Raw genomic sequence first — 16,460 nt, 5'->3', positions numbered from 1 at the left:
ATATTTATTCAACTAATGCACTTATCAATATAAAAAGTACCCAGTAGCCGATTCTCAGACCCACTGAATATGCATATAAAATTTGGTTAAAATCAGTAAAGCCGTTTCGGAGGAGTACGCGGCCTAACATTGTGACACGAGAATTTTATATATAAGACTAGCTGTTGCCCGCGACTTCGTCCGCTTCAACATAGTATAATAACAAAGATGGATAGTCCGCTAACAAATATGAAAAAAAGTAAAATATAACCTCCTCTTTTTTGGAAGTCGGTTAAAAAGTAGCCTAAGTTACACCTTACTACATCAGCTATCTACCAAAAAAGTCCCGGCAAAAAAGCTCCCGCTGTTTCAGAGATTAGCCGGAAGAAACATACAGACAAAAATTGTAAAAAATGTTGTTTTGGTGTATGTACCCGACATACATTCATAATTCATATGCATGTAGTAAAAAATGGTTCTTTCAATATTACAAACAGAGACTCCAATTTTATTTATATGTATAGAATGTATAGATGTATAAATATGCAAAAGTGTCTGTTACGTCTTCACGCTTTAACCGATTAACTGATTTTGGTAAATGGTATGGAGAATGGAGATCCTTTGAGCCCTGGGAAAGGACTAAGAATAGTTTTTATCCCGGAAAAATGTGCAGTTTCCACGTTTCTACATCACCATCAATATTGTGGAGAAATTCTTATCATTGATAGATGTACGAAACGAGGATTTTGATGACAGACTCACACACAGTCTGACAGACAGACACGTCCAATTTAGAACACCCCTCTTTTTGTCGGGGTAAGCCCGGCCGCACATTGTCCGAATTCTGATCAGAAACAGTTGAATTTCGCCGGACCGCCACCCCGCACACTATCCGAAATATCCTTCCGGCGAGTTCGAGCTCACTTTGGCTCAGTACAAAATGTGAGAGACAGCGCGGACGTTCAACTGTTTCTGATCAGAAATTTCGGACAATATGCGGCCGGGCTAAATGGTGGCTGTTAAGAGCGGGTTTTCTAATAAGTATTATGACCCCGGAAGACGATTGACTTAAATGAAATTGAGACTTATTTAATCGTTGTACTGTTATTTGCCTAACGGAAAACACGATTCACTTATTTTGACTCGATAGTTATATTTTTCGAATTATGAATCTTTCCGGGCTTTACAATAAATATCTGTTACACTTATTGAGTTACTACTATTAAATAAATTGCACTACTCCAATCACACACTTAAAAAAATAATGGCTAAAGGAAATATTAGTATTGTATTTAATTTTTAAGCAATGATCAAAAACAGTTTTGGGCCTTACGACTTTACTTTCGTGTGGTACTTTACTAATGCGGGAGCTGTTGTTACGCGATATAGTTCACTATTAGCTGCAGCGCAAAGTACAATCCTCGCGGGTACGATTCATGGGATCATTAAATCACGATTGGAGGATAGCGATTAGCGGGGTGTGTAGGCGGGGCTCGCGTGCTTTGATATTTTTGGCAGCAGACTCTTAAGCATTTGTGTACCACAAGGTGTTGAGTTATGAATACAGTCTTAATCTAAATGATCTAAAAACATTACTATTTACTGCATATATAACTCAATACACTTTTTTGTGGGATGATACACAAATGCTTAACAGCGACCAGCAGGCTTACCTACCATAACAACATTAGAAACGGGAAAGAATGGACATATTGACAGATTTTAGTGCCAAAATGGCGAATTACCTTATCAATCTGTAACTTTATTCTTCCGAAGAAAGAAGTCGCTTTTGTGGTGTCTATGCTAAGGCATAAGGTTATTTCGTTAATTTTATATGATAATTCTGAAGACTTCGGAAGTATTCTACAACATGAACAAACTTCGCAGACCGCACTTCGCGTGCACAAAACAACCGCCTTGAGCTCGGCCCTTGCAAGGCTGTTCGTACACTACAATCTTATATAATTATTCATTATTACTTTTTCATAATCATACGATACCGTGGCCTTTGGAAACCCGGTGGGGAATAACGCTTTCTATCCGCTCGAAACCAACCAAATAGTATAAAAAACAACGCCTGCAAAATACGTTTATCACGTGGTAGCCGTGATTTTTTTCGGAATAAAAAGTATCATACGTCCTTTTCCGGGACTCAGAGTATCCCCATACCATATTTCAGTACAATTGGTTGAGCAGTAACAGACAGACGGACACACTTTCGTTAAACTACATCTAGTTTGACGTCATCACGCGGACGCCCGCAACTCCGGTGCGCCTTAACTCGTTTATTCACGCGGGAACCTTACATTTTTCCGGGACAAAAAGTGTCCCCATACCTTTCAGAAAAATCGGTTCAGTGGTTTGGGCGTGAAGAGGTAACAGATGGACAGATTCGCATTTATAATATTTGAAAAAATTACTTTTTCATATTCATACGATACCGTGGCCTTTGAAAACCCGGTGGAGAATAACGCTTTCTATCCGCTGAAATAAATGAACATAAATAACAAAATAAAATTTTTGAAGTTCAAAAATTAACGATAACAATTGTTGAAATGTTTTAGTAAGAAGTATAATGATTAATGAGCCAAAATTCAAAGTAAAAAAGTGATTAAATCATTCGAAATTCAACTTTTTACCACTAGATAAATAACAATTTTTTCCAGCAGTAAGCGAATTTAAATAGCGAAAAAATATTTTCGTTCGTATTATTTTATACACAAATACTTAACAGCGACCAATTTATACCATTATTTACCATCGTTTGAACTATGCACAATACTTAATAAGTAATAACCCTTACTATTTTACTTTATAGAGATGGTCATGGTCTTAATAAAATACATATTATTAATAGATCCTCTTAAAATGACCACAGTTTCGGCCAGCATGAAAGGCAAAGTTACATAAGTAAGTTTCCGAGAATTTTAACTGCCCCAGTTGGACGGCAAACGGCCGTAACGCAATATTTCATTATTTTTATTATTTACCTCATACGTTTGGTACATACATAAGCGTATGTGTTACCAAATTGTAATTATAATTTAAACTGCGTACACGGGGCTTAGTAGCAACTAAGTTGTACGTATTTGTAACGTTACAGAATGTAATCAAATTACATTCATACTTAATATAAAGTGTGTCTGTTTGTCTGTCACCTCTTCGCGCCTAAAGCGCTGAACCAATTTTGCTGAAATTTGGTATGGAGATACTTTGAGTCCCGGGAAAGGACATAGGATTCTTTTTATGCCGAAAAATGTACGGTTTCCGCGCGATAAACGAATTTTGGCGCAACGGAGTTGCGGGCGACATCTGCTAAGTTTCATAATATAATGTATTGACAACACTATCAACCCTCAAATACGAATAGCATAAAATATAATTGAAAAAATCTTGATTTCGCAAGGATATAACCAAAAGCGTAAGGGTTGATTCAAACCGCAACGCGACGCGTAGATGCATTTCTAAATTTATACGGATTTGACAGACTTGCACGACGTCTCACGCAATTGAAATCTGTCAAGTCCATACAAATGTATGCCGCGCCGCGCCGCGCCTCGCCTAGCCTAGTCGCGTTGCGGTCTGAATTGACCCTAAGAAGGAAATCTAATAAGCACGATTTGATTTTAAAGATTTGGTTCACAAAAAGATTTCATTGTAAACAATAATAATAATATGTTAAACAGCTGAACACTGCTCCGATTAAAAGTTAAATTTAGAACAACAATTATAACAAAAAAGAACAAAAAATCAAGTTATAATAATAATTAGTCAATGTTTGGTATTCGTGAAATGTTTTTTTTCTAGTGTTTTTGTGAGTTATGATATTTTGCTTATTTACCACAATAATTCTAAAGTCCGTACTCATTTAATGATGATTTAAGTTTGGTTAATAGAATCAGGCGTTACTTTGCGGAAATCCATAGCTTAAAATTTAGTATGTTATTATTTTTAACAATATTCCGCGAAATAAACCTCAACCTTTAGTGAATGAGAGAGTGTATGCAGGCATGCGTACAGCACATCCCTCCTCTCCCACACTGCCTATGCAAGTACTCGCATGCAAGAACCTGCAAACACCACCACCACACAAGCAATAATGTTGGCAAATTCGTGCAAAGCCTCTCACCACCATGCAAGTTGAAAACCTCGACGCGCGTTTGGCACGTCGCGTCCGTCAAGAGTCAAGACTGACTGACTTGACGGACGTTGCTCGTAGAGTCCACATCCTGAGGATGCTCCGGTGTTGGGGCGAAACGCACGTCGAGGTTTTCAACTTGCATGGTGGTGAGAATCCTTGCACGAATTTGCTAACATCATTGCTTGTGTGGTGGTGGTGATTGCAGGTTCTTGCATGCGAGTGTACGCATAGGCAGCGTGAGAGGAAGGAGGTGCTGTACGCATGCCTATGCGTACACTCACTCATTTACTAACAGGTTGAGGTTTATTTCGCGAAATGTCGCTAAAAGTAATAACATACTAAATTTAAATTTGATTTAAAGAAGAGTTTGACAGATATTGTATTGAGCATATTATATTCAAATCTTCATTTAATTACAATAAGCAATTGATATTCGTGTCTGAGTGGGGCATTTAGAGACTTAAGACACGATTAATTTTGGTATGGGAATACTTAGAGTCCCGGGAAAGGACATAGGACACTTTTTGTCCCGGTAAAATGTACGGTTTGCTCGATAAACGAATTTTAGCCCATCGGAGTTGCGGCGTCATCTAGTGAGTGGTGTTTTATGTTTTCTATGTAGTTTCTATGCATATTTTTATGACATATTATATTGTAATTATGATTTATTAGCATATCGTAAACTATAATTTTATAAACATAACATTTATGTAATAATCTTTTATGTGTCAACCGAACACATAAAAGATTATAACATAAAAATGGCTATAAAAGACAGGAACGATAAAGTCCTAAGCCACATGGCGGGTAGATTCGACACAGAACGATATCTTTTTAACAACCTAGAAACTCCACCCAGCTTGAGTGACCCCTCTCCACCAAGCCAATGTCACAACATCTAAAGGCAAAGGGTGGAGCAGCATAAAATCTAAGGAAATCGGATCTTTGTCGTTAACTATATTGCTAGCGCAGAAAAACGTAATTTTGCCGTCATTTTACCTATGTCCATTCCTGGGACTCAAAGAATCATATACTTACATCTAAATTGGGTCAGTGGTTTCTGCGTCACGAGATAATTATAGATAGACATAAGGTGGGTTGCACCCACAGGTTGCACCAGAGGCGTGGTTAAAGATAAAGTTAAGGTCAAAGTTAGCGTTAAAATTAAGGCTAATATTATAACTTTAACCTTAACTTTGACCACAGAATTTGACAGAAGACGTTGCTGGTCCGAAAAGGCTTTAAATGAACGTGGGCGGGGGCGCTGCTGGTAAAGGAGAACCGTCAAAAATGGCGTTTTTGTATGATGACAGCGTTAGTTCCTTTTTTCGCCACGTTCATTTAAAGCCTTGTCGAGCTCTATGGTTATGGTTAAATATGGCGTCCATTTTTGACTTTAACCAAAGATTTGACATTTTGAATTGTAGTTAAAGCTATAGTTAAAGTTACAGTTATAGCAACCCACCCATAGAGACACTTTCATAATTATAATTTTAGCTGGTTTATATTCAGCAGTAACTTTGAAAATGTCAAAATGTTGTCCAAAATTATATCTGTTTTCAACAAAAAGTTCGACGTTTGACAACGTTTCTGTCAATATTCTGATATGACGTGTGCAACATGTCGGACTGTGGTCGGATTGTTTACTGTCTAATATGCTAGTAGCGCCCTCTGCTACGACCGCAGCGTAATATTCAATATTTATTATTATCAAATAACTACTAAAGTTGAAACTGTCATACAAAAAATGTATGCTAACATAATATTTAGTAAAATTTTCCACAATGACAAACTTTACGTAGTGAGCAAAAAGTTAACTTTTAATAGACGGGGTCAGGGACCGTGTTTTTAAGTTTAAAATATAAATACCATGTTTTATAACTAATGCAATAGTTTGTCTGTCTGTTACGTTCACGCAGAAGCTGAACTGATTTTGATGAGGTTTGTAGAGACAGAGTAGCGGAAGACATGTAGTTATTACTATTTTTTTTAAAACATAACTTAGTTCCTACGACTACACAATTAAATCCCGCGGGAATCGTACATTTCCCAGTGAATAAAGTAGTATAATATAAAGGGATAAAGGGATATATACATATGTGTTGCCGCCAGTGATAAGCAGCAACGATTTGGTGCGAAGAAAGTTATTTTCGACTGATTTTCTACTGCAGAGATAGTAATTTTCGGGAGAAAGAAATAATACGTCTAGCCTCAGTGATAGAAATTTAGCGTATATTCAAATTTTACAAATGTCAAGGATAACGGGAAATTTGGGGAACAATAAGCCAATCCTTGACGTACGCGCGTAATTTGTTTCCCGAATCGATCAGCTGATTGGCGTAGGTACGAGTATATTAGCGTTTATACCTACTAGCCGTCTTTACTCTATGACACGCACAGATTATAATACCCAACAATATGTCGCAGTCATCTGGTTTAATCTGCAATTCGATTGAACGACTAGCGCGTTTATCGAATGACACCATTCAATTGAATCCTTTCCGTTTCCTTGCTTTACTTCATATCTGCTTCTAATATCGTTCAAATCAGCCCAGTAGTTTCGGAGATCTTTGGATACAAACATTTTCTTCTTTATAGTAAATCAAACCCCTTAGTAACTCCTCTAGCATTCCTTTTCCTTGTCACCGTCATAAAAACAATAAAATAGGTATAATAATTATATTGTCTTTGTTAACAATCTGCACGACGCGCGGCTCGCATGTGTAAGGCCTCATTAGTGTATAATAGGCACAGACTGACAGGTTATAAAGTGTTACGAAGAAACATTGATGCGTTGGGTCGTCGCAGTAACGTATTGTATGTTGCTGCGTTGCGGCAACGCTATCGGTTCCACTAAACTGTCGGCCGACTAAAAGTTCGCAGTCAGCGGGGCTGTAAGGGTCAATATAGACCGCAACGCGACGAGGCGAGGCAAGGCGCGGCGCGTCATAAATTTGTATGGATTTGACAGATTTTCAATTGCGCGATGCGACATGCCTTCAATTCAGTACAAATTTAGAAATGCATCTACGCGTTGCGTTGCGGTCTGAATCAACCCTAAAACGATGACATGCAACGACGCAACGCATTTCAACGGCGCAAAGATAGCTTATCATGAAATATGCATGTCAAACGAAACGTTGACGCTGCGACAACACAACGCTACGCTTCAATGTGTCTCAATAGATATGTAAAACGTTAGAGCGTCCTCGCAACGAAACTCAAGTTAATGGGAGCAATGAATGTTAATACGCTAACTTACAGTTGATATAACGTGACGGAAGACTAGAGTGTGGCCTAGCTCTTAGACCTAACTTAGCCTGTGGTCTGTGACTAATTCAAAGGCCGTTGACTTTTTAATAGAATTGATATGAAACAGCGAGTAACGAGTCGCCACAGAAATGATTCATATCAGATATCTACACTTATAAATGCGAAAGTCTGTCTGTCTGTGAGTTAAAAACCGCAGCTGATGACTCAACGAAATTCTTAGGGTGGGTTACACCAGAGGCACGTGGTTATAGTTAAGGCTAACTTTAACTTTAACCTTAACTTTGACCACAGAATTTGACAGATGACAGCTGGTCCGACAAGGCTTTAAATGAACGTGGGCGGGGGCGCTGCTGGTAAAGGAGAACTGTCAAAAATGGCGTTTTTGTATGATGACAGCGTTAGTTCCTTTTTTCGCCACGTTCATTTATAGCCTTGTCGAAAGCTTATCAAGCTCAAGGTTAACGTTAAATATGGCGTCCATTATTGAATTTAACCAAAGATTTGACATTTTGCATTGCAGTTAAAGTTAAAATAGTTAAAGAAAGTTGGCGCGACCCACCCTCAATTAAATTAGTATGGAAATACTTTTTATCCCAGGAAAGGTATAGGACAGTTTTTATCTGATTTTGGCGGAAAATTGTACCGTTTCTACGTAATTAACAAATTACTCAAGACAACAATTAATTTGCGAATGACACACACAATTTATCTGACATAAAACCTGTCATATGTCCTTTTCCGGACTCAAAGTGTCATCAAAACAGTTTAGCAGCTTGAGCATGAAGAGGTAAAAGATAGCCAGACAGACAGCTAGACAGGTTTTGCGCATTTAAAATATTAGTAGGTATGTATTAGCAACATTGAGCTTTGTTATAATAACTAACATCATAATGAACTCTAATAAACTAGAACTCTAGCTAGAGCGATGAGGAAAACGCCTGGCAGCTATGCGTCCCTGGTACATTTAGTTATGAAAAGAATTGTCTGTCTATCTGTCTGTTGCCTCTTTAGTCTTTATGATTATACGTTTAACCGATTTTACTGGGTGTGCTTTATATTCTTGCTTGCTTTTTACATGCTTTTTATTGGAATCCATACTAAATAGTAAATATTAATATAATATTACTAGCGGGCCCAACGGATGACATACCGTCACATCTATGAAGTTTAAATTGTCAATAGTGTAATGATAATTCTAAACGGTGGTAAGACGGTGGTAAGGAATTCTTAAATTTTCTAATTATATATTAAACAAATGCACTTATCAATATAAAAAGTAGCCAGTAGCCGATTCTCAGACCCACTGAATATGCGTATAAAATTAGGTAAAAATCAGTAAAGCCGTTTTGGAGAAGTACGGTAACTAACATTGTGACAAGAGAATTTTATTTATAAGATAAATTGTAAAGTCTGTCTGTCTGTTAACTTTTCACGCCCAAACCACTGAACCGATTTTGCTGAAATTTGGCATGGAGATACTTTGAGTCCCGGGAAAAGACATAAGATACTTTTTAACCCGGAGGAATATACGGTTCCAGTGCGGTAAACGAATTTTGGCGAAACGGAGTTGCGGGCGTCATCTAGTTTTATTAAACTAGATGGATGGATAAAGGATATAGTGTTTTGGCGAAATAACAACGATTCAAAAAGCATTAAAATTAACGACAAAAATGTTGTTTATCTACCAACAGAGATATATAACGGTCTGGTCCCACAAAAAATATAATATCGGCAGTCTAGGTGATTGACGTAAGTCTTGTAACAAAAAATTTAAAGCTTTATACTCGCGTTGCATACTTTTGTATTTTTCCACTTGCTTTAAGAAGACGTCTAATTATCTTGTTGTTGCTGTAATCGCAATAACCGAAACAGCGTAAAAAAGAAATCAGGATTTTGCTAGGAAGACATAGATGAAACATAACTTAATGGCGACTTGGCAAAAATCCAGATGTAGAGTTGTTTAGGTAGCAGCAGTATTTATAGTAATACGACCTGCAAACCTTCAAGAAGAGAGCGTATTCCCTCTTAAAATGCCGGCAACGCACCTGCAGCTCTTCTGATGTTGTGTGTCCATGGGCGACGGTAGTTGTTTTCCATCAGGTGACCCGTTTGCTCGTTTGCCCCCTTATTTCATAAACAAAAAATGAGGGAACACGCTCTCTTCTTGAACGTTTGCAGCTCGTATTGGTCCGGAAATACTGCTGGTGACAGTTCGTTCCAGAGTTTTACAGTGCGCGCCAGAAAGTTACACGAGAAACACACGGTGGAAGGCTGCCACTCATCAACGTGATGAGGATGGTATATTTTTCGCGTGGGACGATATTTGCCCCGCATTTTATGAAATAAAAAAATGTCCCATTATTGGTATAGATGTATTATACGTAATTAATTCATAGTGTACATCAGAGAGTTGATTCCTAGGCAGATGGTGGACCTAAGTAATTTGGTCACAGTAAGTCAAACCCTAACGACCGATAACAGCTATGAACATTGAATTGACATAAGCCGACTAAACGACGTAGGTCCGTCAACTGCCTAGGAATCAATTTTCTCGATGGTACATACGCACATTTTGCACAATCAAGTTTTGTGGAGCGGTGTCAAAGTTGTGTGCGGTCTCTACAGCATACTGTACATCGTTGCTAATATCATTCAGGATTCCACGTTTTTCATTACCAACATAAGAAAGATTGCCAAGACATATTAGCAACATTAACGTGCTATGAAGGTGTGATGTACGAACTTGACAATGACAAAAACTAATAAATGACGCTTCGCTACCCGATGCCATATTGGTTTAAAGAATAGGTCGTTATTTTAGTTTTAGGCTACGAATAACAAGTACTACGGAAGAGTAGTGACTCAAGAATATGGTCCACGAAATTCACACCTAGGCTTTTTTTTTTATGAAATAAGGGGGCAAACGAGCAAACGGGTCACCTGATGGATAGCAACTTCCGTCGCCCATGGACACTCGCAGCATCAGAAGAGCTGCAGGTGCGTTGCCGGCCTTTTAAGAGGGAATAAGATAATAGGGGAGGATAGGGATGGGAAGGGAAGGGAAAAGGGGAGGATAGGGAAGGGAATTGGGCCTCCGGTAAACTCACTCACTCGGCGAAACACAGCACAAGCGCTGTTATCGCCGGTTTTCTGTGAGAACGTGGTATTTCTCCGGTCGAGCCGGCCCATTCGTGCCGAAGCATGGCTCTCCCACGTATAAAATTGTACTATTTCGTGGAACTTTCGTACTTTCAGGTGACTTCCAAACTCAGTTCGGTCATGCAATTTATGTTGCAACGAGCTTTTGCCCGCGGCTTCGCTCGCGTTAAGAAGTATTATTATATACAAACTTTCATCCCCTATTTGGACCCCTTGGGGTTGGAATTGATCAAAATCCTTTCTTAGCGGATGCCTACGTTATAACATCTACCTGCATGCCAAAATTCAGCCTGATCCGTCTAGTGGTTTGGGCTGTGCGTTGATAGATCACTATGTCAATCAGTCAGTCAGTCCTTTGAGTTATATATATATATATATATATATATATATATATATATATATATATATATATATATATATATATATATATATATATATATAGATATATAAATCGTCGTTGAAGTGCCAATACCTTCTAACTATTTTTTTTAAGAAATCGACTTCAAGGTCAATAGCTCTTAATTGACGTGTGAGAGCCATGCTCCGGCACGAATGGGCTGGCTCGACTGGAAAAATACCGCGGGCTCACAGAAAAACAGCGCTGTAACAGCGCTTGCACTGTTTTCGCCGAGTGAGTGAGTTTATCAGAGAACCCAATCCCCTACCATTTTCCCTACCCTACCCTCCCCTATTTCCTTCCCTACCCTCCCCTATTCCCTTCCCTATCCTCCCCGATTACCCTATTCCCTCTTAAAAGGCCGGCAACGCACCTGCAGCTCTTCTGATGCTGCGATTGTCCATGGGCGACGGAAGTTGCTATCCATCAGGTGACCCATTTGATCGTTTTCCCCCTTATTTCATAAAAAAAATATATATGACGGTTTTACAAGAATACTTGACTTACAAGAGTACTTAACTCCGTTGTGGCAAAATTAGTTTATCGCGAAGGAACCGCACATTTTACCGGGATAAAAAGTATCCTATAATATTTCCTTTCCCGGGTCACAAATCCCTATACCAAATCAACAGCGGTTCAGCGGTTTGGGCGTGAAAAGTTTACAGACAGACAGACAGACACACTTTCACATTTATAATATTAGTACTGTCTAGATTTTGGGGGGCTCCCACAGGGACCGCGGTCTACGCAGACGCTTAAAATTTCATCGGCGTTTAGTGCCAGGGTTAGGTTACGCCAGCGAAAACCCTGTCTTGACGAAATCGTGTCGTCACCGCGTGCAGCGCCCGAGTCGGGCGCGAACCGCGAGCGAGCACAGACGTGTCGAAAGCCTTAGAGTTGTCGAAATACCTTTGTATCCTTGTCGGAAGGTTAAAATAAACTCTTCGGAAGTCAGTTAAGTGTGTGTATAGTGAATGTGCAGTGTTGTGCTAACATGCTTATAACGTAAGTTTGGACTTGTTTATTTAGAATGCTTATAACGTATGTTTGGCGCAAGTTGGGAATTTTGTTGTTGTTTTCGTGTTTTTGCGTTCAGTCATCTTGACAATAACAAGACGGCAAACTTAACTCCGTGTCGCGTTGTTTGAAATTGATTAACAAAAGTTTTTGAGCGATTTTGTTGATAAGGCATTTCACGTTATTAGTGAACTAATAAACTTAACGCGTAAACTAAAATGTTCTGGTGAATTCGCAAATCTTATATTGACAGTTATATAGACATATCAGTCTTATATAGCTTTTGCCCGCGGCTTCGCTCGCATTAAGAATTATTATTATATACAAACTTTCATCCCCTATTTTAACCCCTTGGAGGAAGGAATTGATCAAAATCCTTTCTTAGCGGATGCCTACGTCATATCGTCTACCTTCATGCCAAATTTCAGCCTGATCAGTGGTATGGGCTGCGCGTTGATAGATCACCATGCCAGTCAGTCACCTTTGAGTTTTATATATGAAGATATTGACAGTCTAATGACTTATCGCAAATTTAACGTCTATGATACTGTGACGAATTTGTAGAGAAATACTAAAGCATCTTACTTGACCAGCATAATACGGAAAATTCTTATTGCAGCCCATTCACAGTCATTTTGCCTCTGACGGGATCTTTATACCAACAAAATAAGGACTAATTCAATAACAAAATAACTTTGAACAGATTGTAACTGTTAAGGTAATAAATAATGGTAGTCCGCACGAAAAACACGCATATAAACGTACTAGCTTATGCTCGCGTCATTAGAGAAATCCTTGGGAACCGTACATTTTAATTAACCTATGTCCATTCTCGTGATCCGCTCTATATCTGTGCCAAATTTTATCGAAATCGGTGTAATAGTTTTGGAGCTATGCCCCTTTGTATAGACAAAGTATTTCGCCTGATATCCTTATAGAACCGGTCTCCCTCAGGGCGCGATTGTGGGTCGCACATTGTATAACTTATACAACGATGACTGATTACAGATATTGTGAGGAACAAGTGAAAGGAAATATACATCTGTATACGTCTATATCTCGAATATGTACACACAGATATTTATAGTGTTACAACTGTATAATAGTGGTAAACTCATAAATATACAGAATAACAAATAGGTAAGGAATTTTAAAGATAGGGATGTATTGAAACATATTGTGTTAAGGATTACTTTCCTTTCTACTTATAAAAGTAATGAAAATGAAAACTCTAGCTAGAATTTATTTATTTATTATATATAGAAAAAATTATTTGTATAGAAATGCCTCTGAAACTACTGCAACTGGGCCCATTTTGGTAAAAAACAGGCAAAGATTTGACAACGGAAAAGTACTTGGGCTATTTACCGCGAAAAAAATACAGTTTCCATGGAATTTTCGTTCCACCAACATCAGCCTTTATTAATCCTTCTGTACACAGTCATTCATTGGAGTAACTGAAACCGGATCTGAACTTGATTTAAACTTGAATTGTCAATTATTTCCCCAATTTAGGCCGTTTAGTGATGAACATTTATAAATAGACTACATTTTTCCGCGTTAAGAAGTTTATTAGATTAATTAAGTATCAAAGTCTCAGCCCGATCGGTTTAAAATTTACAGAGTTTCATACAAACTTTCATCCCCTTGGGGGTAGAATTGATCAAAATCCTTTCTTAGCGGATGCCTACGTCCTAACCTAAACTAACATCTACCTGCATGCCAAATTTCTGCCCGATCCGTCCAGTGGTTTGGGCTGTGCGTTGATAGATCACTATGTCAATCAGTCAGTCAGTCACCTTTGAGTTAGATATAATTGAATATTTTTATTATTGTTAACTAGAGGAAAATTTACTAGAAATATTGCTTTTTATTTCTATAGTTTCTTAATTCAGGGTAGAAAATATAAATTCATGATTTTTCAGGAAAAGAAAAAAAAAACAAAATAAAATAATCGTGTATATACTATGTATCGATTTTTTTAGTGAGAATTGTTAATTATTTTATCTTTTTTCATTTTCATACTTGTAAGGTTTTTTGAAATACGTAAATTTATGTCTAAACATTCGTGCCGACTGCCGAGAATTCTTACATTCTCTTAAAGCAACGTCATTGTACTGTACATAAAACTCTAATGTACCAAAGATTAAATAATATCATATTTAGAATTTTTTCTCACAGTTATTATGAATAATTATCAAAATATCAAAATTATCAAATGAATACAGGTTTGAGGATATATCTAATGAAATGTTAATTGCACGAAACTGAACTATAATGTCGGAATATTACACACGTGATTAATTATATAAGTAAAATTATGTATATTGTATATTAAATAATCTATACCTATACACGTGAGATGTAAATTTTCATATATTTTACGAATTGTAATGATTGTCACAAAACTAAGTGATAATACTTTAGGGTGTATATGAGTCCCGTGTATAGAGTTCACTGTAAAAGTAGCAGCGATGAACGAGCAACTTTTGCACTTTTGTATGGGGAAACTCGTGACGCTGGGCCTGGCCATACAAATCAGAAAAAAATCTAGCCTTTCAGCGCTGCTACTTTCACAGTGAACTCTCTACAAGGAACACGTACACACCCTAAAGTATTATCATTTAGTTTTGTTACACCCTGTATACGCAACTTGATTCGTGCTAATTTTATTTTGGCCGGGAACCATACATTTTTTTGCAAGAAAACCTATATTGTCTCTTTCGGGATTCAAACTGTTACCATGCTTAATTTTATCAAAAGCGGTTCAACCAGTGTTGAGACGGACACACTTTTGAATTTATTTAATACTGTGGCGATACCAAAATATAAAATCAAGCCAATCTGCGTTAAGAATGTGCAATGTTACTAAGGTAACTCGCGTTTTCGCAAAAAACCTAACTTTTTTAGAAAAATTGAAAAATATTAGCAGCATTATCTAATTATCCGTGTTTTCGCGAAGTCCCTAGAATTTCCGCGATAATCCGATTTATCAAATCATCCTACGACATATATACGACAGCTGAAATGTATCACATGGGCTCCGGCCTGACCGAGCATACCTCGCTCGGCTGGAAGATCTTCCTTTGCGGCCTTCACGCATTATTTCCACAATAAGTAGACGCCCAGAATTCCCTAGCACAAAGATTCGTTTATTGCGCTAGAACCGTACATTTTTCAGCAACAAAAAAGTAATTACCTTTCCCATGTCTCAAAGTATTTGCATACTAAAATACAGCAAGATTGGTTCTGTCGTTTAAGCGTGAAGGGGTAACAGACATACAGATTTTTCGCATTCATAATATTAGTATGATTGGATTATGGACACTCCAGTAGTTGAAATATTAACTGTCGATGATGAAATGTGTTTAGCGATGATGATGATGATGATGATGATAAAGATATGTCACAAACTTGTAAACTTTATTTTTAAAAAAGGTAGAAAAAAGTGAGCCCAGTGGGAGTTTCTTACGCCGGTTCTTCTCGCCGGGTTAGTTCCCGAACCGGTGGTAGGCAACATGTAGGACATTCTGAAAACATTTATTTTAAATTTATTCAGAAATAAAACAATTTTGATTTTGATGGTGACGCTGATAATAATAGAGGTGATGATGATGATGAATATCCAGAACATTCCGAGGAGGACGTTGCCTCGCGTCGGACGGGAAAACCCGATTTGACGTCACTCCCACGGAAACGATTAATATTGCAGATTGTTTTGTCGTACTCCTTTATATTGTACTCCATCCATATCCATACTAATATTATAAATGCGAAAGTGTGTCTGTCTGTCTGTCTGTTACCTCTTCACGCCCAAACCGCTGAACCGATTTTGCTGAAATTTGGCATGGAGATACTTTGAGTCCCGGGAAAGGACATAGGACACTTTTTATCCCGGAAAAATGTACGGTTCCCGCGCGATAAACAAGTTTTGGCGCAACGGAGTTGCGGGCGTCATCTAGTGATTTATAAAAATCTAAGGGCCGGTTTCACCACCTCCAGATTTATCCGGCACTTTAGTGCCGGATAGGCTATCCACAACTTATCTCACAGATTCTCCATACTCTATCTGTCAAGTTAACTTGTGGATAGCCTATCTGGCACTGTGACCCTTGTATGCAGTTTACTGTGAAAGTAGCAACGCTGGAAGAGTAACTTTTTTTATGTGTTTGGGAAAAAATTTGCTCTTTAAGTGCTGCTACTCTCACAGCAAACTAGGAGCACACGCCCCAAAGTATCATCACTAAGTTCTGTTACACTCTGTAGATATGATAATGACGTTTATTTTATTCGGGTATTAATAATCTATTGATATGTTTCAAAAATTGGTTATCTAGCTTAGGCATTATGGTAGAACTAATATAAGAAGTATAAACATTGCTTAACTTTACTCTTCGTTTAGGTTTTGCCCGGGTAAAATCTTTTTCTAATATTTTCGGGCTAAGAGCTTCGCACGCGCTTAAGTCTTTTTCTAGCGAATATTAAAAACAATTT

General features: G+C 37.9%; 1 protein-coding gene across 2 annotated transcripts in view; it reads left to right on the top strand.

Annotated features, from left to right (window-relative positions):
- LOC121737578 (ABC transporter G family member 23) overlaps positions 1-16,460 on the top strand; it is a 106,772-nt gene that overhangs the window by 35,675 nt on the left and 54,637 nt on the right. Inside the window, exon 1 of one of the 2 annotated variants that reach the window (XM_042129236.1) lies at positions 11,808-11,954. The exons of the other annotated variant lie outside the window; for it this stretch is intronic. Within the exon in view, the coding sequence (XP_041985170.1) occupies positions 11,944-11,954 (11 nt within the window). The 5' untranslated portion in view covers positions 11,808-11,943. Of the gene's footprint in view, positions 1-11,807; positions 11,955-16,460 lie in introns of those variants that run through there. 2 annotated transcript variants of the gene reach the window in all.

The sequence above is a fragment of the Aricia agestis genome, chromosome 21 (assembly GCF_905147365.1).
Source record: "Aricia agestis chromosome 21, ilAriAges1.1, whole genome shotgun sequence".
Taxonomy (NCBI): Eukaryota; Metazoa; Arthropoda; class Insecta; order Lepidoptera; family Lycaenidae; genus Aricia; species Aricia agestis.
This window is presented reverse-complemented; position numbering and strand designations above follow the sequence as displayed.